The sequence below is a fragment of the Salarias fasciatus genome, chromosome 15, assembly GCF_902148845.1.
Source record: "Salarias fasciatus chromosome 15, fSalaFa1.1, whole genome shotgun sequence".
Lineage (NCBI taxonomy): Eukaryota > Metazoa > Chordata > Actinopteri > Blenniiformes > Blenniidae > Salarias > Salarias fasciatus.
Window position 1 is genome coordinate 19725897 of NC_043759.1, and position 24450 is coordinate 19750346.

Sequence of the window (24450 nt, forward strand, 5' to 3'; positions counted from 1 at the left end):
CTTCTCCAGTCTCTCAGCCTTCAACCACACCCAAAATAGAGTTTCCCAAGACTTCCTGAGCTCAGATCTGAGATCGATGCTCTGGAGGATATTAAATGTTTCATTCCGTCTTCTAATCTCACGACCTGGCTTCGCCGGACAGTTCTGATCTCTCACCCGCGGTCTGGATGCTGCGACGAGGGATCAAGCCTGTTGATCTCATCAGCTTATGGTGAATCAGAAGTGAACAGGTGGCACGACTCTCAAGACCACTAAACAAACACAAACAGCGGATTATATGACCGCAAACAAGGCTGACCCATCGGCTTCCTCTGGCCTCTCGCCCTGATCGTTGCTTTGTCTGCACGCGAGTGGATGACCAACAAACCTTCGTGCACAGTCTTCCTTCCTGGATTCGTCAGAAAAATAAGAGGCGGCATCACAGAATCATTGATCCGGCGAAAAAAAACCAAGAGTGAAATAATGAGCGAAGGAAAAATGAGTCAGAGGTCATTGATTTCCTGATCAGTGCAGGTCTGTGATCAGTGGCTGGAGACGGAGTGAGTGCTCGGAGATCGAGAAAAGTTTCAAAATGCAAAAGCAGCAACTAAATTATTGAAATAGAAAGATTTATCTAAGCTGTATGAGGCAACAGGAAGTAAATAATAATCCTATTGTACCAAATAATGCTTTCCTCCTCAGGTTCGCTTTAACAAAATCCTCCTCGCTGCGCGCTGCCAGATCTGAGCATTCTCAGGCACAATGTGCATAATTAAGCATGAAAACTGCAACATTACTCATGGAAAAAAAAAAATCACAAATAGCTCCCTATCTCCCCAACTGACACCAACAATTCAGAACTTCATTTCGCAGGCAGACGTACACCTTGACAGAAATGAACTGGCATCGGCCTCATTTTCAAGTCAAATGTGGAGTCACACAGTCTCTCAGTGAGCGCCCCGCTTCACAGCGAGCAAAACTTTGCTTTTAATTCCACTAATAACACTTGAGAAAAATATGCATATGCTTGTTTTATCTGAAAACAAAGCCTCTTTGATACGGTGTTTTTGTGATTTTGCCACCTGGTGTGACGTGATGTTGAATCACGTCGAGCTGTGCCAGTTGGCAGCAGCCAAAACGTGATTTCTGATTATGGAAACGCTTCATTCTGAAATGTTAAATAGATTAGTAAATTTAGATATGTTGCAACATGAAGAGGAACTAATGGCACAGTGTCTTTTTTTGTTATTCCGACAAGCAGCTTGTCGATACTGCGCTATCCCACTGAATCCTGATAAATACGACGACCTGGAAACAGGAAGTCCTCTTGATCATTTTCTGATGCATTGCTGTCTGATATCTTACCTGTTACTATGAAACCTCCTGGCATTTGAGCCAAAGTTAGTCAAGGAAAGACGTTGTCATGTAAAGAACAAACAGAGATCAGCGACAGAATGTTCAGGCAGGGAATAATCCCTGGGTGTGCTCGCTTCTCATTTCCCCGCTTCTCTCTTTCACTGCTGTTTAATCCGACATTAAACAAATTATTTTTCGGTGGCATTACCTGGCTGCTCTGTGGGTTTATGTTTATTAATGGAGTTATTACAAGAGTTATCGGCACTGAGCACCCTGAGCTGTGCAGTGACATATTGATTCCATGTCCACACAACACAGTCTGTGTGTGTGTGTGTACGTGTGTGTTTTCTTGTTCTTCTACAGTGGCGAGGAAGTCGTCTGGATTGCACGCTGGTCAGACGAGGACAGGTCATCGTGGGGACGACATATGTGATGCAGATCATGAGTAGCGGTTGGTTCTCATCACGCTTTGCAAGCCTGAAAGCAAATCTCCAAAACTATGTTGGACTCAGTGGAAATGGTTCTGATGGTCTTTTCAGGCTAATTTGAACCAGTTATGAAGTTAAATTAATACAAATTACTGTATTTTGTTGAAGTTAAGGATTTAAAAAAAAGGCAAGCGTGACTAAAACTAAAGGCTTCAAATTCGTCCGGGCGGCTATAGTTTTCTTTAGTGGATGGAAATCTAGTCCTGAGGCAATGAGAGTGAAATGATTGCAGACTTCATTTATCCATCCCTGCTTCAGAGGACGAGTTAAATTTTTCATCGATGAGTTGTTTCATGGTGAGACATTAATGTAGGAGTCAGAGAGGTTTTGTCAGATCGGAGTGGTTCCGATCAACTCTGCAGATGAGGAGTGTACATCCATGCAATGTCATGTTCCTCCCTGAAGTGAGCCTTTTTCCCAGAGACCACCAAACATGCTGACTTCTCTTGTGCAGCAAACCACTGCCACCTGCTGGACAAAGGCTTCACATGCACGTTTGTATTAATGGACATCACAGCCAGTGTCAAATGTTTTCATGTGTGACAGAGACTCTGTTCAACCGGAATGTGATTGAAATCATGAATTGAAATCAAATGTAATAATGTTCATGTTCAATAAAGCTTTGCTATCTTCATCACCACTGCTGTTAAATTTCAAAAGTCCTCCTGAGTTCCTGTCAGAGGCTAACTAGCAAATGAACCGCAAACACAAAGAGTCTCACAGGTCTGTTTTGTTTACTGAGAAGAATTGGCCTCCTTGGCGATGCCTCTGTCTGTCTTTCTGAAGCATCCGCCTCATGCTAATCCTTAAAGACTCGCGCTCCCACCTGCCAGCTCTCATTATTTTCATGCTATTTCTGAGATAAACAATGTAGAGGAGCTCAGCGCCAGTGAGACTTCCTCCCATCATACAGTAATGAAGATGGAGATGGCAAACAGGCTCACAGGCAAAGAAACAAAGTTTGTCAAACAACTGCTCATGTCCGTGTCGACAGCCTCCGAGACCCTCAGACACAGATCACAACTTCTGAGAACGAACACAATCTGTCCACACATCTACTGTTTAATCATTAAAGTGATTACACCTGCACACTTAAAACTTTTTCTTTAATCAACCACCTTGAATATCTTTCCTGAGAACCTTAAACTATTTTATTGAATTAGTTAAAATGTCTATGTATGTATGGGAGACAGGAAATGATCCCACGCTTCCTTAATGAGCACTGCAGACATGAGGCGTAAAAAACTGATCATGTTTCCCACTTAAAAGAAACCAGGAAGACAAAATATTAAGAAAAAACATGAAGATAGTTCAAACAGTTCCGCAGTAAAATTTTAATAGACCTGAACTGTTTAAATAGCCGATATTAAAGCACAAGTAGCTGCAGGCTGGAGGTAAATGAAGCACTAGAAACATTTGACTTTTAGCTTGTTCAGAATACTTATCATTTACCTTTTCTCAAGTCTGGAAATTTGGGATTAATAATTCTCTCAAAAAAAGACATTTTTACATCCAGTAGTTCACCTGTCTGCGAGTTCTGGTCAAGGGAGTTTTTCTTATTTGTTCTCAGGATGCATTTGAGGTGCTCAGATACACCGAATCTGAAGCTGGCAGCTTTTATCTGCAGAATAAACACTTTTAAAAAATGAAAAAGCGCAACACACCCAATTACAGAATAATGCAACGCCGCCTGATCAGTGCAAGAAGTAAGACCAAAAGAGTACAGACACACCCCTTCCAGCCCTCCCCCAAACCCGAGGATGTTCTTGGCCTTATCTCAAACACCTCTGTCTTCATGCATACAATTAGCCCCTCCTCCATCCTTCCCCTCCCTCCTGTTCTTGACCAGCAACATCATTAGCATCATTACAATAGATGAACAGAAAAGAAGCTGCAAGCAAAAACCACAAAACCAGTCTGAAGGCTCTCTCTCTTCTTCCAGTAGTTTCTTGTTTGACCTGCTGAGGTGGATGGGAAAAAAAAAAATCAAGACTCAAGCATGTTCCTCAACCTGAAATGGTTTGGAAATAAAGTACCTTTTCAAAGCTATTTTAGTATCGCTAGTATTCTTCTATTTAGGCACTTCTATTTTGCGTTTCCCCATAATCTAAAACACCAATTTGTTAAACATAGATAACATAATCAATAGTGCTTACCTGTCGTCTGCCTTTATTTGTGAGGTGAAGCATTTTATCAAGAAATTCAAAGGTCAACTAAAAAAGAAAAAAAAAATCCCAAATTTTGATAAGAACTTTTATTGACAAGCAGCCTAAGTGTACAAATGTCAAGTGAAATGGATTACACAGCGGTCGTTCTGCCGAACACATCCGTCTGTGTGGGGAAAGTAGACAAAAGTAGCTTAGAACAGCAAGTCTCATATTGCAGAAACATAGGTAGTTTTCTTCAATGAAACAATTCAAATATTTTCTTTTACATTCAGATTTCAGACTTCTACAAAAAAAAAAAAAAATGGTTTGGAACTTTGCCCCAACTGTTTAATGATGTACATAACAGTCGAGACAATACATTCAGTGGTGTGTTTGGAATCACTTCAGTGCAAAAAGTAACCAAAAAAAAAAAGAAAGAAAACTGATCATATGAAAGACAAGCAAATGGATCAGAACCCTGTTCCTGGAGATGATTATTCAAACATGTATACAGGGAGGGAACATATTTCTAACACCACCTGAGATCAATGTTATCAGCAACAGAAATGTTTAATTAGTAACAATTAAAATGTAGCAAAGAAAAAAAGTAGAAAAAAAAGGAGTCCACTAAATAGGATTAAAAGAACAGTCAAGACATGGCTTCAAACAAAATACCACAAAGGGCTTGGCTTTGAACTGCCTTTTGCCTGGAAGGCAACACGCAGGGTTTAGAGTGACTTAATTTCTTTTCTCACACATGCAAATGCCCGGGAAGGAGATGACTTTGGTGGCGAGGGCGAGAAAGGACGTAAGTCAAGGTGATCTCGGCTTCTCTGATCTCGGCTTCTCTGCTCTTTCAGAACGCAAAGTCGACACAGTTTAGGTAGTTTACTCAAAAAAAACCGCTGAAGCAGGGATTTGATTGTTGAAGTTTTGGGAGGAAATGGGTTCAATTTTGGCCAATCTGAATGTGTGAGGAGCTTCGCACACTTACCCATGAACCAGGGACACCCCGTGATGCAAAGCTCGCTTCCACATGTAGTATGTCGAGCGTGGGGTGAACGGGAAGTAGGACCTGAATTCTTTGAATGAGGGAAAGGATTTCTCCTCAAAGCGTTGCTGCAGGAAAAGCTTGGCCTTGGCCTTGAAGTTGGCCAGCGCGACCACATCCATCGCAAATATATGCTCATGTATGGGCGCCTTAAAGTGAACCGCGGGCTTCGGGTGGGCGACTGCAAAAGGCGGCATGGAGGCGCTGCGGTGGTATGCGGCACTGTTGACAAATGGAAGCAGATTCTGACTCTCCGAGCCTCCCTGCGTCTTGTTTTCAGTCTCTGTTCTCTCCAGATTCTGCGGGACCTCCACCTCCGCGCTCCGGGCGGCCTTCTTCTTGCGGCCATTGCGCCACAGCCAGTAGAAACAGGGGGACATGGACGGGAACCTGAGCTTGAACTTGGTGAGGGAGCATTTGGACTTGAGCAGGTGGGACTTGGCGGCGTCCCGGAGCTGTTTTTTGCTGATGTATGCCAGCCTGAAGCTTTTGTGCTTCTGTCTGCAGATCCTCATTCTCGGCCTGGGCTGAGTGATGTTGGACAGCGAGGGCAGGAGGCTTTTCGGACTCTGGCTTTTGTCGGGATCAGAGCTGTCCTCGCTGCTGCCGGCACTGCCCTTGTAACCTCTGTTGAACAGCATCGCTTCTTTCCTCCAGTTGTAGTAGGTGGAGCGGGAGATCCCCGGAAAGCTTCGTTTGAAGATCCTGAAGGGGAAGGAGGTCTTCATGGCGATGCAGTTCTGCAAGCAGCGCTTGGCCTCCTGCATCTGTGCCACATTCTGGGCCCGTTCCACGTCCATCTTGCTGAGGCTGAGGCCGAACATACTGGCCACGGTGTCGTGGTGGTCCGGGTCGTCCTGCTTGGTCTCCGGGGACGACCAGGCCTCCTGCTCGGTGCTCTCCGGACTGGTCTCTTCAGTCGAGGTGGAGAAGTTTCCTCCGGACTTCATCAGCTCGTGTTTCCAGTTGTAGTAGGACGACCTGGAGATCTCCGGGAAGATGGCTTTGAACTGGTGCAAAGGGATGAACTTGCCCTCCAAGTAACAAGCCTGCAGGAAGGACTTGGCGTCGTACCTGGCCGCCGACTTCCTGCTGTGCTCCTGCGTCTGCCGCTTCCAGCGGTAGAAGGTGCTCTTGGCGATGTTGTACTTGTCCTTCAGGCTGTCGAAAGAAAGCTGCGCGTCTCGGCTCAGGAGCTCCTCGCTCGTTGTCGGCGACACCCTCTGCTCGCTGGCCGGGCTTCCAAACGCGAGATCGCTCGTCTGAACCAGGGCGACGAAGTGATTCGGCCTGAAAACGGACTCGGACTGCAGCCGGCCGGACCACATGATGTGGATGGTCGGTGGGGAAAAATCCTCGGGGAGGGTCCTGGGGCGGATCACTCTGTTAAAATAGGGCCTGATCTTGAAGTTGAACATGGGGTAGATGGAGTAGATGTTGACCTGAAGGACCGACGACAGAGCATATATGTGCCACATGTTGGCGTAGGAGCCCGGGAAGCAGGAGGCCTTCACGTCTGCATCGAAGATGGCCTCCAAGACCGCCGCAGGCAGGTTGAGCATGTCCTCAGACTCATCCGCACACAGACTGAAGCGCACAGCCTGAAGCATCATTTTAGAATCAATCATCTCGGACAAGTAGTATCTCTTCCACAGCATCATTTCCACCACAGTTCGCACCTGTGACAAGAGAAAGTGTATTGACAACTTCTGGTAGACGCCAAGAGTGTATATTGAGAAGAAAATAGCATTTGGGACACCGTTAGAGCTTCCTAGTGACGTAGAGTTTGAACAATGTACAAATGCGTCACTGTGAGGTAAATCTGAATAAAACTTTTCTGCTGGGTTCTTCAAACAGAATTATACATGTGTACTGTTCAAACTAAGAATGTCAAACATTTGCTTTATGAGTTAAAAAGAGGATTTTTGAAGGAAAATTGCATTATTACCTCACGGATGAGAATATCAATGTTTAAAAGACCTGTTGTGTTTCCAGTTAAGACATCAATGTAACAGAGAGGACAAGTCCTACTATTAAAGATCAGAACTTTAAAGTATTTGGCAGGAGTTGGATGTAAAAGCATCTGCAAATACTGTCATTTTCTGCATATAGTAGAAAGCAATTTTGCGAATTTAGGTCTCAGAGTACACAAAAGCACTTTCATCATTGAGGAAACCTACAGCTTCTGGGTTAAACAGGGAATCGTGGACATCGTTGATTCAGATGATGCTCACCTGTAGCTCCAGGCTGAGCTCAGTGTTTCCCACCAGCAGCATGCTGACTGCGTCGAACAGCAAGTTGCCCTCTCCGTTGCAGATGAGGGGCAGCAGGCCCGCTGGCGCGTCCGCCGGGTACAGGCGGCGGGCCGCCTCGTCCACGCTCGCCCATTCTGGGAAATCCTTGCACGGGCCGTTGGGGAGCTGGAAGGGAGCGAGCAGCTGGTCCACCTCTTGGGCCACCCGGGTCACGGCGTTGAGGCCCGAGGTGTTGGTGGCCTCCTGCAGCTCCCTCAGGACAGACAGCACCACCTCCTGCCTCTGAATCATACCTGGAGATCTGAGGGGAGCTGCAGGGAGGGAGAAAAGCAGGGAGAAGCTGAATCTCTAATCAGGAGATGATTCCAAGATATGCAAAGCCTGAGAAAACATTTGCAATAGTTGCGCCTCTGCTGGCTTGCTTTGGATTACTGTGGCTGATTCACACATGAGAAACAGCTGCAGCTCAATGAAACTGCTGCTGTGACAAGTTTACACATTTTACTTGAGCCTAAATCACTGCAACATATTCACACAAGAGAGAACTCTGTGTTTTCTCTTACATTTGACCTCAAAACTATAAACTTTTCTTTTTGTTTTGTGTGCGTTATTGGAAAATCACAACTTTTTTCCCCCAAGGCCAGCTGATAACATATTTACACGGAGTCTAAAGTAAGTTAATCCAAATTCAAAGTCATTACCAGCAGTTGTGAAGCCCCCTTCTTACTGTGCGTGTGCGTTTTATTGGCCCGTACAGTTGCACTCAAACGCCCGATTCATCCATTCAGCTCAGAAACGCGCTCTGCACCTACAGGCGGCGGAAAGAAAAAAAAAAAAAAACAAAAACACCACAATCCAATTAAACCACACGGAAAGCTCGCCGCTAAATTACAGCACACGTGGAGGTCTTGCCTGGTTCTGTCGCCAGTGGGAGAGAAGTGAAAGAAGATCCCGGGCGGAGAGTTTTGGTCCTGAGCGTCCTGTCCTCCGGTGAGCCTGATGATCTGCACCTCCCATCAGGAAACAGCCTGGATCCTTCTTTTTTTCTCTCTCTCTCTCCCCTTGTCTCAGTGCTGTGAAATGCCCTCCTCCCCCTCTCCCCTCTCCCCTCCTCCCCCTCTCCTATCACCGTCTTCCTCACGCCAAGCCAGGGTCAATTTCAATGTGAAGTGTTAACAAAAGCCAACGTGTGACAGATCACATAAAGCCCACAGAGAGCTCGTGCGGGTTCGCAGGTATCGATGCTTTCAGCTTTTTGCCAACAGGTTCTTTTCTCTACTGCCTGTGAAAGTCATTTCTAAAGTGAGCACAGTTCATCTCCAAGGTTGTTTGTCAAGTGCCACTGGAAGGAAAGCACCACCAGGAGGTACTTTTATTACATAAAAGATTATTTTATTAGTGCTTTAGAAGTGGAAAAAAAAGATATTTTACAGCTCCTGATATATGGTGGAGTGTTTTAAACTTTTACAGAAGAGAGCCCGCTCTTCTAATAAGAGGACTTTTCCAACTTTACGGTTTGTCTTGAGTCTGCAGACGGTAAAAAGCCGAAAGATTTGTGGATTAGTGGATGTGTGTGGACAGGGCGTTGGCGGGAGAGAGGCTCCTGGTCTCGGCTGGTTTCTCCAGTGTATCGCTTTTAACACCTCGTCCTCTTGCCTTTTGCAGGTTTTCAATAATGAAGGCCTTTTGTTCCACACACGCACAACAATCCCAGGAACTCTCCCCCAACCCCCTCAGTGCTCTACAGTAGATCCTAAACTCTGTGGCTTTTCTGCCTTTAAACACACACACACACAGACACACACACACACTGACTAACACACTCCCACCACACCAGGGGACGGGAGCATTTGGCCCCTGCTGGTTTGTCCGCTCCGTTCCCTCCTCAGACTAGCTGGTGCCCATTCTCACGGGGGTCCAAGGTGCTGGCTTCAAGCTTATCTGCTTGTTTGTACAATGCGCAAGTGTTGTTGATCATGTGGGGCCTTCACAAAAGATTTGGCACTTTTTTCTTTTTTTTTTGCCACATCGGTTTGCATACCTGCTTCTGCAGATTAAGATAATGCAAATAGACACACAGTCCTCTGCTCAGTCACACTTGTCTCTTTTGTTTTCTGTCTTTTAAAAGTATAGCAAATTTACTAAAAGGTCCTCCCAAGCTGCTTGACGCTGCCTGATGAAGACATATTTTGAAGGGGAAGAGGAAAGTGTTTGACAGTTCCCTGAGTAAACCGTCACTGAAAATCATCTGTCTGATCTGTTTTCAAGTCCCAGTACAGCGCAGAATATGCTGTGAGGATGTTAACTACTTTAGAGATCTTTTTTACAATAACAATTCAATATTTATTAAAAAAAATCAAGGAGATTAATTTAAATGCAAACAAAATCAAAAAGAGCAAATCAGGTAAAATAGTAAAAATACCATATGGGAGCTGGAAGATGATAGACGGAGACGAAACAAAAAGACATTAAATGATCACTCGGGCATATTCACCTCAATCTAGAACCATTTTTCAACAACTTTCTGTCAGCGCTTTAGAAAACAGGAGACCAATTGCTATGGGCTTTAAATTAGAGTAAACAACATTCACCCCAAATTATTTTATTCTCATTAGATGTAGTCACGATAAGACACACTCTTTCAGTTATCTGACCAGCACTGAACACAGTTTGGGTCCCTCGCTGCTCCTAATCCGCCGTCTACCTGCTGCTGTGTGGAGAGTCGGCAGCTTCATAATCTCATCTCATCCTTCAAGGCTGCCCGAAAAGTGCTCCTGTTGATTTGTTTTGTCTGTCTCGATTATTTAATTTCTTGCATCGGTAACTTTGAGCCGGTTTGTGACACGTCTCTCCATCACTTTATTTCACTGCTTTGTTTATGTTGTTTACTTGGGGATGTTTATCTGTTCAAGTAGCCAAAACTTCATTTAAAAACTGCAAGCGGGACACAATTTTACTTTATCTGGCCTTGAGTTGTATACTTTAGTGTTGCCCGTTGCATTTTTATTGACACTCACGCCTCGTCTCTTTCCCTTCAAATGAAGAAAGTGCACATTGTCAGTTGATTAGCAGACCAGTGTCTACTTGCGGCGGTATTCAGCGAGAACTCCTCACTTACGGGACTTTCTCGTCTTTATTCACCTCCCTCCACTTTCACGTCAGTGTTTGTGTCTTCGCCATCTCCTCAACCCCCGCAGAGTCTCGGCCACAGCAAATCACAGGCCTTAGGTGTGTAGATTAGCTGTGCTGCGCTGCACTGTGAACACAGTAGTGGGCTGGCTGCAAGCATTTAAAATGCTAATCGGGCAACACTGAGACTGGCTCCGGCAGCCACTTACCTGCTGTGGCCGCGAGTGTGTTTGTGTGTGTGTGTCTGTGTGTGTGTGTGTTTGTGTCTGTGTGTGCAGGTGTCTGTGGATAGGGTAAAGTAAAGAGAGAGGAGTGTAGTTCACACCGACTTGATGTGGTGAGTGTTTGCAAAATGTCTTGTTTTGGCCCAAAGTCAAAGCAAAGCGCCAAAGTGAAGATCCAGCGCCAAAACCGTCTCTCCGAGACCAGACTCACACCAGGGCCCGCCTCCAGTGAAACTCACGCAGAGCTATCTGGACGGCACATTCGCGGTTTTCTAACAATGCTGTCTGCCGACACGTTCGACTTGTTCCTCCACCTCATTTGTGTATCAGTTGATCGAGAACTGAAAACGGGAGGCAGTGACGCAGAATGCTGTCGAGGTGTAATCAGAATTTAATTGTGCTCAGTCAAATTCGAGTTGTGACCAGGCTGTGTGTGTTTGACTTGGATGTTGCATCACTTCTGTCTGACTGTTTCTGGTGTTTTAAATGGTTTTGACACACTTGTATATGATAACATTGTCCAATTTACACATATATTCACATTATTGTTACACAGGAAAAAAATATGGTCATATGAGGTCTTTTTCCAATATAGTGTTCGTGTGATGAAGATTAGATAAGTGTGATGTGAGAGTCCTCAACATGTGATGCTTATTTGAGTAAGAGAGATGAAAGCATACAGAAGAGATAGTTTCAGAGAAAACAAATACATTTTACTTTAGTTAAAGCAGGAAACAAGGAAAGAAATTCAGAGTCTGAACCATCCTGCTGCAGGAACAGATCAAATCACTGCAGCACCAACATGGACCCGTTAATCCATCCAGGAGTTCGTTTTATTATTGTTTTTTTATCATACTGTTCAAATGGTAATGCTGCTGACCTTGGTTTATATTTAAAAAGTTCCATACACACACACTTCAGGGTATTCTTCATAAACACTTCTCCATCATTCCAGATTCATTATATGAAAGTACTGTAAAATTCAAATTTACATCTGAGAGAAATTCAGGAAAAACAACACAAAACACCTGATTCAGCAGAATCAAACATTAAAATAAAGAATAAATGGCATTCAGACTGACAATTCTGACCAAAACTGGCTTCATTTACTTCAATTTATTATTCAAATAAAACATTACTGTCGAAACAATGTCAAAGTTTTGTGCCAGACAGAGAAAGTTTCACAGTTTGAAATGTCACTGACAGCTGTCGGGCAGCAGTTTATGTTCTGGACGTCTCACCGTCAGTATCGCACACAGGCATACTCTGTGGGCTCACACTCAGGGACCCATGCTGCCTGACGGCCCACAGGGAAAATAATGTCAGCATAGATCACATCATCTGCATTCACTGCCTGAAAACACACACAGATACAAGCCTTTGGGTATTTTCATAATTTTTAGTGGTTGTAATTGCATTGAAGTTTAGTACATTGCTTTTAATACAACTGAAAAACTTACATTGTTTGCACTGACGGTGTTTAATGACTCTTCGGGTGGCGGTCTGTCTGAGATAGAAAACATATAAATGCATAATTCCGTTCATGTTAGGGTTGCAAAGGGCTGGATCTGTTCTCAGCTGACGGCGGGTTTAAGGTTAAACCCTGAACAAGCTGGCATCTTACCACAAGGCTAAAACATAGGGGCAATGTTTAACTACAAGTTCTGTCTGGGTTAGGGTGTTGTGTATGTCGGTGTGTGTCGCTGATGCTGAACATGTCTGTATTGATGAGATATAACTCATATCAGTACGGATCAACACAGCCTGTCAGCTGGCACTTCTCCGCTGCCCCCTTGTGATTCCGCAATGGTAAAAACTGCTAAACAGGAAGTAGCAACACTTCACACAAGCCGTTTCCTGAAAGACCACAAAGAACACTTGAGCAATGTGCTCGTACGGCGCTCGCTTCCACGACTTGCAGCCAGCGGCGCCGTGCAGGAGCATCGCGTCCCCAGACCTGCAGGGAGCTCGGTGTTGAACTTACTTGCTTGTCTTCGGCTCACGGCCGCTGCGACCAACAAAACCGCCAACGCCACGCATCCCACCACGCCCACGCCGACCCCAATCACATTTTGCCTTCCACCTGAAACTGGAATTCACATTTAGGTTAAAGCAATACATGCATTCATTTCATATGATCTCCAGCTGGAATTACCTGTCTGGTCGCGCTCAACCATAAATCCCCCTCTCCTTCCCCTTGGGCCTGCAAAAAGCATAGTTTTAGTTAGGATTCATTATCTTACTGATGTGCTTCTCCTCCTGGCCAGAAGCAGACCTGTTGATCGGACCCACAGTTCCTCTGATGTCTGGACCCGTCCACCGTTCGTCATCTGGCATCTAAGCCTCTTGCTTGGGGCGCTCAGTCGAGTGAGAGTGAGAGTTACATCACAGGGAGAGCGTCGTTTTATCTGATGTTCCGAGTCCTCCTGTACCTCGGCGTCGGTCTCATCCACCCACGTCAGACTGATGCCTCGTTGCGGCGCCGTGCTGCATTGTCCCCGCTCCGAGGAGTCAAGGAGAACGCACTGCAGAGACAATGTTTTCCCAGGCATCAGGTTCAACGCCGGAGCACCTGAGGGGATCGAAAGAATGAAAGAAAAAATATGTTCATGGCATAGATTCATCTTTTTTTCTTTTTTTTTTTTTAACCCCCCCCCCCCCCCCCCCCCCCCCCCGATCACAGCTTTGTTATTATCAACCCACACAGAGGAAAAGGCTTTAATCTTTCCAGTACTGAACACAGAGGGAAGAGAAGACACCTGGCCTTTGTTGGCAGCGATGACGTCCGACATCCTCCGCTGTGAGATCTTCTATAGGCAGAGAGCATTTCGAGCCATCATCCAGTAATTTAGATGTCTGGATTTCTCCATTACTGACGAGAGCGACATAATCACTTGCTTCTCTTCTGCTAAAATGCCATAAGTGAACGCAGACATTTCCACCACATGGAAATGCAATATTATAGCCCCTTTCTGCACATATCAGACAGTCATCTCCATTTACTCCTGGAGGGAAAAAAAAAAGAAGAAGAAACAGGCCTGAATATATGAGCGAAAGATAGGATTGTTACCAAAAAAAAAAAAAAAATCAAGATAAGATGAAGGAATGGGGTTGATCTGTCTCTCTGTACCTGTCCCGATGAACGATAAGAGCAGCAGCCTCGTCACAACGCCAGCGCCTCCGGCCATCCTGTGTGTCAATCTGCTCTCTGTGGAAAGCTTCGCTGTCTCCACTCCTCTGGCCGCACAAATGTCACTTCCTACGTTTTTCAACAGCCTCGACCAGCGCACATGGAAACGGTTGCTTTAGCTCAGCTTGCTTCACTTCGAGATGTTGACTGCTGTAGAAATTTTATGATGTACTACACACACACACACACACACACACAAAAGAAACTTTTAACGCCTTCCAGAGTCTGAGGAGCCCAGAGCGGGTGCTGAGCAGTTTAGATTAAACAACCTTGAAAGACAATGCAGTCATTATTGAGATCCACGACTTTGCACAAACTGGACATCTTATCAGAACGTTTCCCAGGCCTGGATCTCAAAACAATAATGAGCCTTGTGAGGAATCGAAAAACAATGTATCACGACGCTGTTAGCACTACAGGAACATTCAGATATATGGTTTAACTGTTTAACGAAGGAACACTAAAAACAAACCTTCAGTCGGGTAAAGGAAGATGGATGAATGTCTGACATTCTGTCCTTTTCACAGACGTGAATCTCCACCGTGACGGAGGCCTCTTCGCTGCATTCTGCATTAAATCAAAGAGAGCTCGGAGATAATGCAAAGCTGTGTGTCTGAGCTGTAGAGCACAGAAGTAAGCTGTTCAGCTCGATAGCGATCTGAGGTATAAAAGCAAATTCACCCAGGATGAATAAAAGAGTGAATGGAGGTCTGCTGAATGGTCAGGTCAAAGCAGCTACTGAGCACTGAGATACACCTCTGTCTCTGCATAGTACATCAAAGATCTAATACATATATTTATTTAACATGTCAGAAAAAGACACTACTTTTTATTATATCTGCTTATTTTTGTATGTCACCATTAGAATATATCTAGCAGTGTCAAGCATATTAAAGAGAAAATGTTACGGCAATGCAGAGTCGCAATATGTCAAATCAAAAACAGTCCTCAGTGAGAAGGAATCACTGCAATGCACCATTTTATTATTTTAAATAAGTAAATAATAAATTTAAAAAAAAAAAAATCTCTATGCAGAGCTTTGAGTAACCTTCAGCAGATCCTGATCTGAATCGATGACAGCCTCGGAAAGACACGCTGAACCTGGTGAAGTGTGTTTTCTGCCGCGAGGACTGAGAGGTGACCTTTGAAACAAGAGCGAAGGAAAACGTCTATAGAGAGGATGTCAGTGGATATGTACAGTTACTTGAATATTGAATGCAGTACATAGCTGTACGCAGTCGTAGTTTTATTTATGTATGAGAGTGATGGAGCCAGCCCCATCAGTGAGCTGTACTTTATGGTCCCCTAGTGGCGGAACAGCGTATGAAAACCTCTGGGTTAGTTTTAATCAAAACATTATGTTACAGAGAATTATTTACAGTTTATTTAAAAAGCTGAGGATCTAAGCATATTTATAATGTAATCCAACTGTAATGAAAGATATTCTGGGGTATAATGAGGATATGTAATATTAACTTTGTCTTAGAGTTTAATCTTTTTATCATTATAGGCCTGTTTTGGTCCACAGGTCATATAAAATGACAAGGTTTGACAAAAAAAAAAAGTACATTTAATTAAAGATCTTATTTTTTAAAACATTTAGCCTTCAATAATAAAATGATAAAACTGTAACAAAATATGTGAAAGTCTATAGTTATCATCATTTTAGCCATTTTAATTGGTTTATGCAGTGTTCATTCATCAGTTGTGGATTCATATTAGACCAAAACGTCCGGTGGCTTTCATTTTAAAGAGAGGGCTTTTTCACAGTCCTGATCTGTGACAGTGAAGTCCTAAAGCCACGTGCAGACCTCGAGACATTATGCAAAGTGATGTCGGTCTGCTGGTGCCATGCTATTTGAATATTCCGCTGTGCTGATGAGTGCAGGCGCATAATGGAACCGTTTACGACACCAGCGGTTTCATCTGACCGGAGTTCACCTGATATTCTGACCCAGCACAGAGCGGGCGGGCCTCCTCTGAGGCTCCGGCTAATGATGTTACCAGACAGCAGGAAGACACACACAAACACACACACACACACACACACCTGAGCCAACTGCACAGATGGTGGGTTTTATATAGGCTATTAAGGAAAAAAAAAAAAAAGATATGAGATGATCTGCAAAGAAAAACATGGATTTAAATGAGCTTTAAAAATAAAAAAAAACACTATTTTATTAAACAATTGAGTAAAACAATGTTGACTTCGGATAGTGACGTACATACCACAGATGTTGAAGGCCATAACCCCGATGCTGACGCAACGCTTGTAGAGGAGCTTCGTGTGCTCAGAGCTGCTTGAAAGCACAATATTACACAAGAGGAAGTGTTGTTGTTCAGCTGAACATAAGTCACAGGCAAGAAGTCCACAGGCGGGGTGTTAAATGTTATAAAAATCACAGCCACGAGTTTAAGTGTGAGGCGGGCGCCAGACGACTTCAGAATGGTGCAGCCGCAGAAGAAATCTCTTGAAAATGCCTTTTTCCAGCAGGATTTTGCGAAGAAAACATGATCAAAACAAGTAATTGGAGGGTAAAGCAAATTAAAAAAAAAAAAGTGTTGCATCGACAGAAGTTTAGATAACGTCCCACTACAAAGGAATGAAAATGAATGATGCATCCAATGTTTACTGAAGTAAAATCATGAAGAATTTTGGAAGGGAAAAAAGAAAGAAACAGTAGAGCTTCTGGTTTTTTTTTTTTTATTTACCCACCAGTACAGATTCTCAATGATAAATCTAGACAAATATTCTCTTTTTGACACAAAAATATTATGTCTCGGGTTTCCAGTTTAAAATCTCTTGAGTATAACAGCTCAAATTCACACTGATCAAACTCAGACATTCATGGAACCACACAGTGTCACTACCTTACAATGAAAAATATATATACTCATATATGTATGATCAATAATAACAGTAACATCCTATACATAGTGCATCCCTCACGTTAGCCTTTTTAAATATTAGACAACCACTGTTTTTGATGTAACCATATCCAGAAATAACAGTCACTGTTGGAGAGCTGGAATTCAGAGTTAACACGAGCAGACGGGAACACTTTCGTTCTCGTTCATCAATCATCCTGATCGCATATCTCAACGCAACCGCAGACATTTAGAGAAGCAACAGTTAATATGACACAGGATTCCCCCCAGACCACATTTTTTTCTTTCAAAACCAGTGAGTCCGTGCGAGCGCAATACATTCAACGAAGCTTGAGGTTTCAGTTCGGCTGCGACTTCACGCTGTCCAACAGTTTTCATTGAGGAGATGTTGAGTGTTACAGCTTTAGACAGCCGGGTAAAGGCTGCTGGAGTGCAGGTTATGTGTTGTATCCCTCCCCCTAAAATCTGCTGAGACATTACTGACACTGCAGCCTTCTTCACAGAGACAGCCTGGCTCAAACAGAAAACAGAAACTTTATCCAAGCAAAGCAGACGACTCATTAAGAAAAAAAACAAAAAAAAAAACACTTGCACATCAACAAGATTGTTATTTTTGAGATAAAATACTGATTATCTATTTGGGTCACCACTGCAAGTAACTGCAACTTGCACAGTAAACTTGGATTTTTTTTCTTTTTTATCTTTCTGGGATTTGAACCTCGCTTCCCAAACTCAAGGTCAAGATTTAACCCGATGCAGCATCTCAAAATAAATACAAATAGAGACCAATTAAAGCCCCAGTCCAGGTAAGGTACAGTATATCAATTATTCATGCAAACGAGCTGAGGATATTGTGTTTAAAATTCACATCAGGCACACATAACACGAGAACGGAAATAAAATGGCAGTTAGTATGTGCAATTTAACATTTAACGGGCATTCCAAGATTTTGTAACCCAACCGTGCCGCTCATATTTTTTTCATTTTTACTCCATGAAGCATGTCACATCAAAAAACTTTTGAGTACAAATATGGTCACTGTTCAAAAATAGATATCTGTATCCAAGCAGAATGCACTTCATGGACTATCAAACAGCCACAAAATATCACAGAAGCTCGACTGGAGGGGATGACTGAAAATGTTTAAAAAAACAGGGCCAGAGGAATGACGGCTACCAGCAATATGCTGCTAGCATCATTTGTGGACTTTAAAGACGAAATTTAAAAAAAAAAAAAAGAATCCGACATGATTGAATATTTTCCTTTCTATGAATGACGAAATCTAAAAAAAAACAAAAAACAAATATAATAAAACTGCGGGGGAAAGATTGTGCCACATGCAGCACCACGTCCTACTTCTGCAGTAGGACTTCAATACAGCAGAGAAGTTATAATAAACTTGATTCACTGGAATTTTAGGCTAAAGACAACTAACTCACCGCACAAAGAACAGGACGCGACATCCACCGTCTCCAGTCACATGACTTTCTCTAAACTCTGGAAGAGACTTGCAGATCCGACTGGTTTACTTTGGGAGTCCAGAGCTGGAGCGGACGTGTCCCGCGGGGACTAATAGTGCCTCAGTGTCGACCAGACTGTCGCTGCAGTGGTTTTTGGTTCGATAGCAGACAACTGTGGTAAATCTTTACACACTTTACCACATGTGCTACATCGGTTCCCTCACTCGACTTTCCAGAGGATACAGTACGGGTACAAACTTATGCGTCATCTTATTTTCCAACAGAAAAAAAAATACTAAAATATAAGGCAGGGAAAATGTTTCCAATATACATTTTTCTTTTTTTTTTTTTAAAAAAAGGAGTAACTCCTAAGCAAATGATATGTACAGATGCAAGTAAACGCTGCACGATTCAGAAAAGTAAGTCATGGAGATGTCAGTTTCCAGCGTATACGCCTCACTAACCACCCAGCCGCACCAACAGGGGTGGCTGGAGGGGAAGAGAGTATCAGAAATCACATCGTTCTCATTGCTAACCGTTAAAAACTCCCACATTTCTCTAAACTACTAATTCCCTTGTTAGCATCTTATCTTTTCCTGCCAAGGATCGCTGTCGCACTATGTTAATACACAACTTATGAATGCCACAGTTAAAGTGAAAAGCAGCTGCTTACAGGCATTTTCTGACTGAAAACTGGGAATGACTGGTTTAAAGAGGAGCAGAGTCAGACAGTAATAAAAGGTTTTGCAGGTTTCGACTCTCCACGCTCTTGTAAAGTGCCCGGATTGAAGCCCTGAGGCTTCCGTGTGCTCACAGGCTAGAGGGCTGGGCCTGCTGCTGGATCTGTGCGTGGTGGCTGGGCTGAGCCGGCTCGCAGTCGGTGGGTCCCGCCTCCGTGCCCCGGGCGTACATGAGGATGAGGGTGACGGTGGCGAAGGTGGCCGCGTTGACGGGGAAGGCCCGCAGCAGGGTGGACGTGAGGCCGCGGGTGAACACCATGTAGCCCTCCCTCCGGACGCTCTGCCGCACGCAGTCGGCGATGCTGCTGTACCGGTTGACTCCGCCCACCCCGTCCGCCTGGAACCGGGACTTGATCACGTCGACGGGGTAGGTGGAGATCCAGGAGGCGATGCCGGCCATGCCCCCGGCGAACAGCAGCTTGGGGATCATGTAGGGGTCGTCGGGCTCGCAGCCGAGGCTGCGCGTCAGCACGTCGTAGGACAGGAAGTAGAATCCAAAACCGGGCGTCTCGCGGATCAGCGTGGTCACCATGCCTCTGTTCACACCCCACAGACCCTCCCGGTTGTAGATGCGCACCAAGCAGTCCAAGGAGTTCTTGTACATCTTCCTGGAGGACTTCTTCTCCCCCGTGCCCTGCATTTGCATGCGGGTCTTGGCGAGCTCCATGGGGCAGCAGATGACGCACTGGATGGCCCCTGCCGCCGCGCCGGCCAGGAACTGGTTCGTGGGGGTGTCCTGTCCCAACATTCGCATTGTGTTTCCTTGGACACCAAACACTATGGCATTAATGAACGTCAGGCCCATCATCGGGGATCCGATGCCTTTATACAAGCCCAACACCTGAGGGTCAAGCAAGAGAAGTGCGGCATTTGGTGACACATCTCCAGGAACTGAGCTTCTCTTTAAATAAGCAAACACATTCAGGATCTAATTCCCAACAGTGCCCACAACATCAGACTGAATTACACGTCCTTTTATGGGAATCTACTTACACAACCTCAAACATGTTGACATGGACAAAGTAGGTTAACCACAAAAATGTTGATCCATGTTGGTAAGGACAAAGCAGGTTAACTAGTCTGTGCACATATTTCCACATGTACTACAGCACAGTGTTTCCTCACACAGCCAGATAAAGAAGTGCGCCTATGAATAAAAAAAGACCTGTCTAAATGCCAACCATGTGGTTCAGGCACAGTGTTTACACAAAGCGATACACTCAACAAGATATTCACACTTCACTTTGAGAACTTCAGGTCGACATAGATAATAACAGGCATTCTACCGCTGTGAAAGTGATCTTTGATGGTTGAGATAACAACTCCTGTCACATCACTGCATACTGGCACAAAAGCAAGGTGCTGGCACAGAAGTAGGAAGTCTAATGTAAAATAAAGTGAACACTAACTAATACCAGGAGTGTGTCCTTCTCAAGGTGCCTCATTCGGTCATAAACCACGAGTGTCCGTCATAACTCGAACATCATGTCACGTTGACTTCAAACTGTACTCAGCTAAAAATAGTCCAGACATGCATGTCCTCTGCACAGGTGGCATTGTGAGTGGCCAGTTCACAATGGTGAACGACAGCTGACAAAAAAGTAATGAATACCACTGTTAAAGTAAAATGTTTTGAAAAGTAACTAAAAATAATTTAGTTTATATTCAAAGAGAAGAAAGAAAACCACGTACCGACTCCTGCCGTATGATGGACTGGAAACAGTGGAAAGTCCCCCGGTATAAAGGCTTATCAACACTCTGGACCTGCAGCCTCACCTGGAGCAGAGAAACAAACCTCTTTACACCACGTCTTTTGGAGTGGTTGGTAAAGGATAAAAACATCTGTGTTAAACATCAACAATGAAGAATTGTGCCACTTTATCATTATCTACCTTTACAGTGTCAAACGGGTGTCCGACCAAGACTCCAGCAGCACCTGGACACAAAAAACATCATCACTTCATTTTAGCTAAAATTACGGAGACAAGAGAAGTATTTCATTCACATTTACACACCAGCAACATTCAAAACATGGAACCTCTGTACAGAAATACCCACAGGATGAGACTGGAGCCGCAGATCCTCACTTTAGGACAGATTTGGGCATAAATTAAATCTGGATCAAAGGTAAAACAATGCTTTGTCCAGGTTGACGTATGTCTTTAATGACAGTATTGAAAAAGTTGCAACATTTACTATCAGTTTTCACTGTGTCGTGTTTGCTGCTCTCTGGCATTGAGAATATCCTGAGTTTAGATATCTGTTTTACTCATGTTCAGAAGCTTACGTGTCTAACCCGAAAGGTAACTCTTTCACTCATCAACACCCTCCTGACCTATTTTAAGGACATGAGTGGCCATTGGGAAATGTGCCTCCCTTGCTACATTTAATATTACACAACATTAATCGGACAACACTGGACAACAACATGACTGTATTACATTTCAACACACAATTACCAGTTGTGACTGCATCTCAAATGAGGAAGATATCTACGACTAATTCATTCATCTAAATACAGATTGCAGTAAAACATATTTATACACTGATTGTTATTGTGTCTCTAAATATTGATATTGATAGATTTCCCTATGAATGTACACTATATTGGCAATTTTGTGGGAAATATGAGGTAATGATCATACAACAAATATGACAGACTAAAGTGTTTGTCCACAATTTGAATTCATTCCAGACATAATAAAATAGTTTACGTTTGTTGGTTGAAAGACAACAAACTCTGACAATGACAGGACTGACAAATTTTTATCTAAAGACTTTTTGTAATTAAAGGAATTGACTAGTTGGTGCCCGACTCACCGGTGTACCCAGAGTAAACAAACACGGCGTGCTAATCCCACATAAACACCGGCTCCGTCACATGACACATTTGTAAAAAGAGCCAATCGGAGGGGAGTCCCCGCTGTAAGCCGGGGAAAAGAACACAAACAGGCGCCATGTCTGGCACAGTGATGAACAGTCATTGACCTCAATGAGCTGTTGACCTGAGACAGGGATGTTGCATCATGGCTTTCAGAGGAAATGAATCTGAATGATACGACCATTATTTTTATGTGTGGGCCTCATGCACGGAAAATTTGTGCTTCAAGCTAATTTAAAAAACCAGGTCACTGTTAAAACAGCAGCAATAAAGTTCTCATTTGACTGTAGATGGACTCCCCGGATGCAGGGAACCACATGATTTGGCACATCAGCCACTGTAAATAAAGAAAGCTTGGGATTGGTTGGTTAAGGGGTGTGCTCTGATTCATGCTGTCTGCGTTGGGCATGTGGAAACTTAAAACTGCCAAGCCATTAAAGCTTGGGAGCTCCGGTTGCGCTTGTGTAGTGTCTGCAGGCTTTGAGTTTGCAGGGGATGGAGGTGACACCAGGGACTTTCAGGAAGCTGCAGCTCCTCTTGGAAGCAAGCGTTCCTCCACAGGGCAGATACTTTCTATGAACTGAACCTCAAAATATGCCACTACACACTACGTTTAATAAATCCACTGAATAAATTCAAAGTTAATATGTGCAGGAGATAATTTGGAAAACAGGTCAAACACTTGGAACTGCAAGCTCAGGAGAACTTTGTGTGATCCTTTTTATTGCTGCACAGTGTGACTAAGGTTTCAACACGGTTTCAAAATACTTACTGTAATAATGCTATTTTGAAGTGGAAGTTTCATTAAGAAATCACGTTATTTTGTGTGACTATTAGACAGAAACAGTCTAGTGGATTTTATTTAGGCGGGGTCTGACAATTTTTGCAGGACAGGCTAAAATAAAATAAAATTTAAAAAAAAACTTTAGTTATGTAAACAGCACAACCTTTGAATGGGCATGGGATTAAATAACCATAACCATGCCCCCAATGGCATGCAGGATTTTAAACCAACTATATAAGTAAGCTATCCAAACTTTATCCGACACTAGACTGACTACACAGAAACACAGACAATAAACAGACTCTCAAATCTTCAGTTGATCGTTCATTCAAGAAAAGTATATAAGTACATATATCTATATAATCGTCAACTTTGATGGGATAAGCTAATCTATGTTTGACAGATCCAGGTGCAAAGTTCGGACATGTGGGCCTTGGGCTGGTAAATCATCACAAAACAGATTTTATTAGTTAATGTGTAAAACGGAACTGATTATAACGGTTGTATTAGAAGCTAACACGCTTTCTCGACAGCAAGCCAGCGTTACCAGTTCTGTACAGATAGTTTTGGCATCAGTGTACAGATCTGAGGCGGGCTTTCAAAAACTCTTCCCCAGTGTTGCTCAACATTAGTATGATGAGCAGTTCTGTGATTTTCCAGAGTCTGGATGAGGCACATCCCCGCTGTAAACGTGGAAAGCCTCCGTTCAAGGTGACTGCAACCATCGACTTACCTCCAATGCATCCTGCAACGAAGTCCATCCCCGTGCCTCAAAATCAGCTAACTGGGTCTTTATACGCTCTAAATCAGGATAAAAAAAAGCTTAATTGAAAAGCGGTTTTCCCTCCAAACAGTGTTTCCGCCCTAGTTTACCTGGGAATGAGCGTGACGCGCCCTGTAAGCTACCTAATGCACTTACGGTTAGCCTTCCAGGTAGCTAGCACCCGGTAGCAGTAATTGGCCCCCTTTTACAAATACCGCAGTTTAGAGACCTGCTTTCTGGAGCCAGAAACAGAGTTTACTCTCTAACAGTAAAGATAAACTTCCTTTGTTGACCTACACGCCCTCCGTGTACCACGCTACTGTTTACAGTCAATGCGGCTTCACTTCACCCGACGCTTTTACAGAATGACAGAGGTTGCGTCACTTAAGGGGCGGGTCTTAACCGGCCTTCTCGGATTTCTACCCAATCAGATCTTAGAGACCACGCCGACGCCTGCTTGACGTCAAATTCGTCACAAGTAGGACGGGCCGCGTGATGTTTTGAGAGAGTGGGAATAATAATAATAATAATAATAATAATAATAATAATAATAATAATAATAATAATAATAATAATAATAACACATTTGACAGACGCATGTTAATCATTGAGAATAAATCTATTAATTATTGCAATTTCATTGTGCAGCTTTAATGTGTTAAATAACCTTGAATAAATAAAGCCACATATACAACTATATTTTTTTCTTTTATTTTTGCACAAAATAAGAGTAAAATAGAATTCCAAGAAGTGAAACCTGACTGTTCAGGAGAGAAAACAACCCTAAAATAGATCAAGGAACAACAAACTAAGTAACAAAGAAGTTCATAAAAATAGTCACCCAAATCTCATACAATGTATCATAATCACTGAGATACTATTCAGACGGGAGATAATTAAATAACTTAGCCTTGAAAGGGAAAAGAGGAAAACAAAAATCTCCCCCCTCTCATATACTCCCCTTCAATATACTTATCATACATGATAAGTGTATTACAAAGTGTATTACATAATGTGTGATACAGCTTAAAGATGTCTCTTTAAAGCCAACATTTGCAGTGTACAGTACATTCGGAAACACTCGGAAACGCTCGGCTCCGTTCGGCTGAAGTCG

At 43.5% G+C, this 24450-nt stretch overlaps 3 protein-coding genes across 3 annotated transcripts; all 3 read right to left on the reverse strand.

Moving 5' to 3' along the window:
- Positions 1–4949: 4949 nt before the first annotated feature.
- On the reverse strand, positions 4950–7567 carry vrtn (vertebrae development associated). The gene is made up of 2 exons (XM_030110428.1): positions 7256–7567; positions 4950–6700 (listed from the first exon to the last, which is right to left on the reverse strand). Exons 1-2 carry the CDS (start codon positions 7565–7567, stop codon positions 4961–4963), a joined length of 2052 nt encoding a protein of 683 aa, XP_029966288.1. The 3' UTR covers positions 4950–4960.
- A 3759-nt stretch (positions 7568–11326) lies between these two features.
- On the reverse strand, positions 11327–13853 carry LOC115401975 (uncharacterized). The gene is made up of 7 exons (XM_030110380.1): positions 13760–13853; positions 13389–13634; positions 12905–13201; positions 12785–12832; positions 12614–12718; positions 12090–12136; positions 11327–11983 (listed from the first exon to the last, which is right to left on the reverse strand). Exons 1-7 carry the CDS (start codon positions 13815–13817, stop codon positions 11873–11875), a joined length of 912 nt encoding a protein of 303 aa, XP_029966240.1. The 5' UTR covers positions 13818–13853; the 3' UTR covers positions 11327–11872.
- A 2684-nt stretch (positions 13854–16537) lies between these two features.
- On the reverse strand, positions 16538–23679 carry LOC115402183 (mitochondrial basic amino acids transporter-like). The gene is made up of 4 exons (XM_030110668.1): positions 23307–23679; positions 20801–20844; positions 20601–20684; positions 16538–19749 (listed from the first exon to the last, which is right to left on the reverse strand). Exons 1-4 carry the CDS (start codon positions 23332–23334, stop codon positions 18979–18981), a joined length of 927 nt encoding a protein of 308 aa, XP_029966528.1. The 5' UTR covers positions 23335–23679; the 3' UTR covers positions 16538–18978.
- Positions 23680–24450: the final 771 nt, after the last annotated feature.

What these genes read in the sequence shown, in the direction of transcription:
- vrtn (XM_030110428.1), bottom strand. Translation starts at nt 7,567, where the DNA reads ATGATTCAGAGGCAGGAGGTGGTGCTGTCTGTCCTGAGGGAGCTGCAG. An exon ending in AGCTCAGCCTGGAGCTACAG is followed by an intron (nt 6,701 to 7,255) that starts GTGAGCATCATC and finishes CTCTTGTCACAG; the next exon opens with GTGCGAACTGTGGTGGAAAT.
- LOC115402183 (XM_030110668.1), bottom strand. Translation starts at nt 23,334, where the DNA reads ATGGACTTCGTTGCAGGATGCATTGGAG. An exon ending in CGTTGCAGGATGCATTGGAG is followed by an intron (nt 20,845 to 23,306) that starts GTAAGTCGATGG and finishes TTTTGTGTCCAG; the next exon opens with GTGCTGCTGGAGTCTTGGTC. An exon ending in ACCCGTTTGACACTGTAAAG is followed by an intron (nt 20,685 to 20,800) that starts GTAGATAATGAT and finishes TCTCTGCTCCAG; the next exon opens with GTGAGGCTGCAGGTCCAGAG.
- LOC115401975 (XM_030110380.1), bottom strand. Translation starts at nt 13,817, where the DNA reads ATGGCCGGAGGCGCTGGCGTTGTGACGAGGCTGCTGCTCTTATCGTTC. An exon ending in ACTGTGGGTCCGATCAACAG is followed by an intron (nt 12,833 to 12,904) that starts GTCTGCTTCTGG and finishes TGCTTTTTGCAG; the next exon opens with GCCCAAGGGGAAGGAGAGGG. An exon ending in GGTTGAGCGCGACCAGACAG is followed by an intron (nt 12,719 to 12,784) that starts GTAATTCCAGCT and finishes TGTGAATTCCAG; the next exon opens with TTTCAGGTGGAAGGCAAAAT.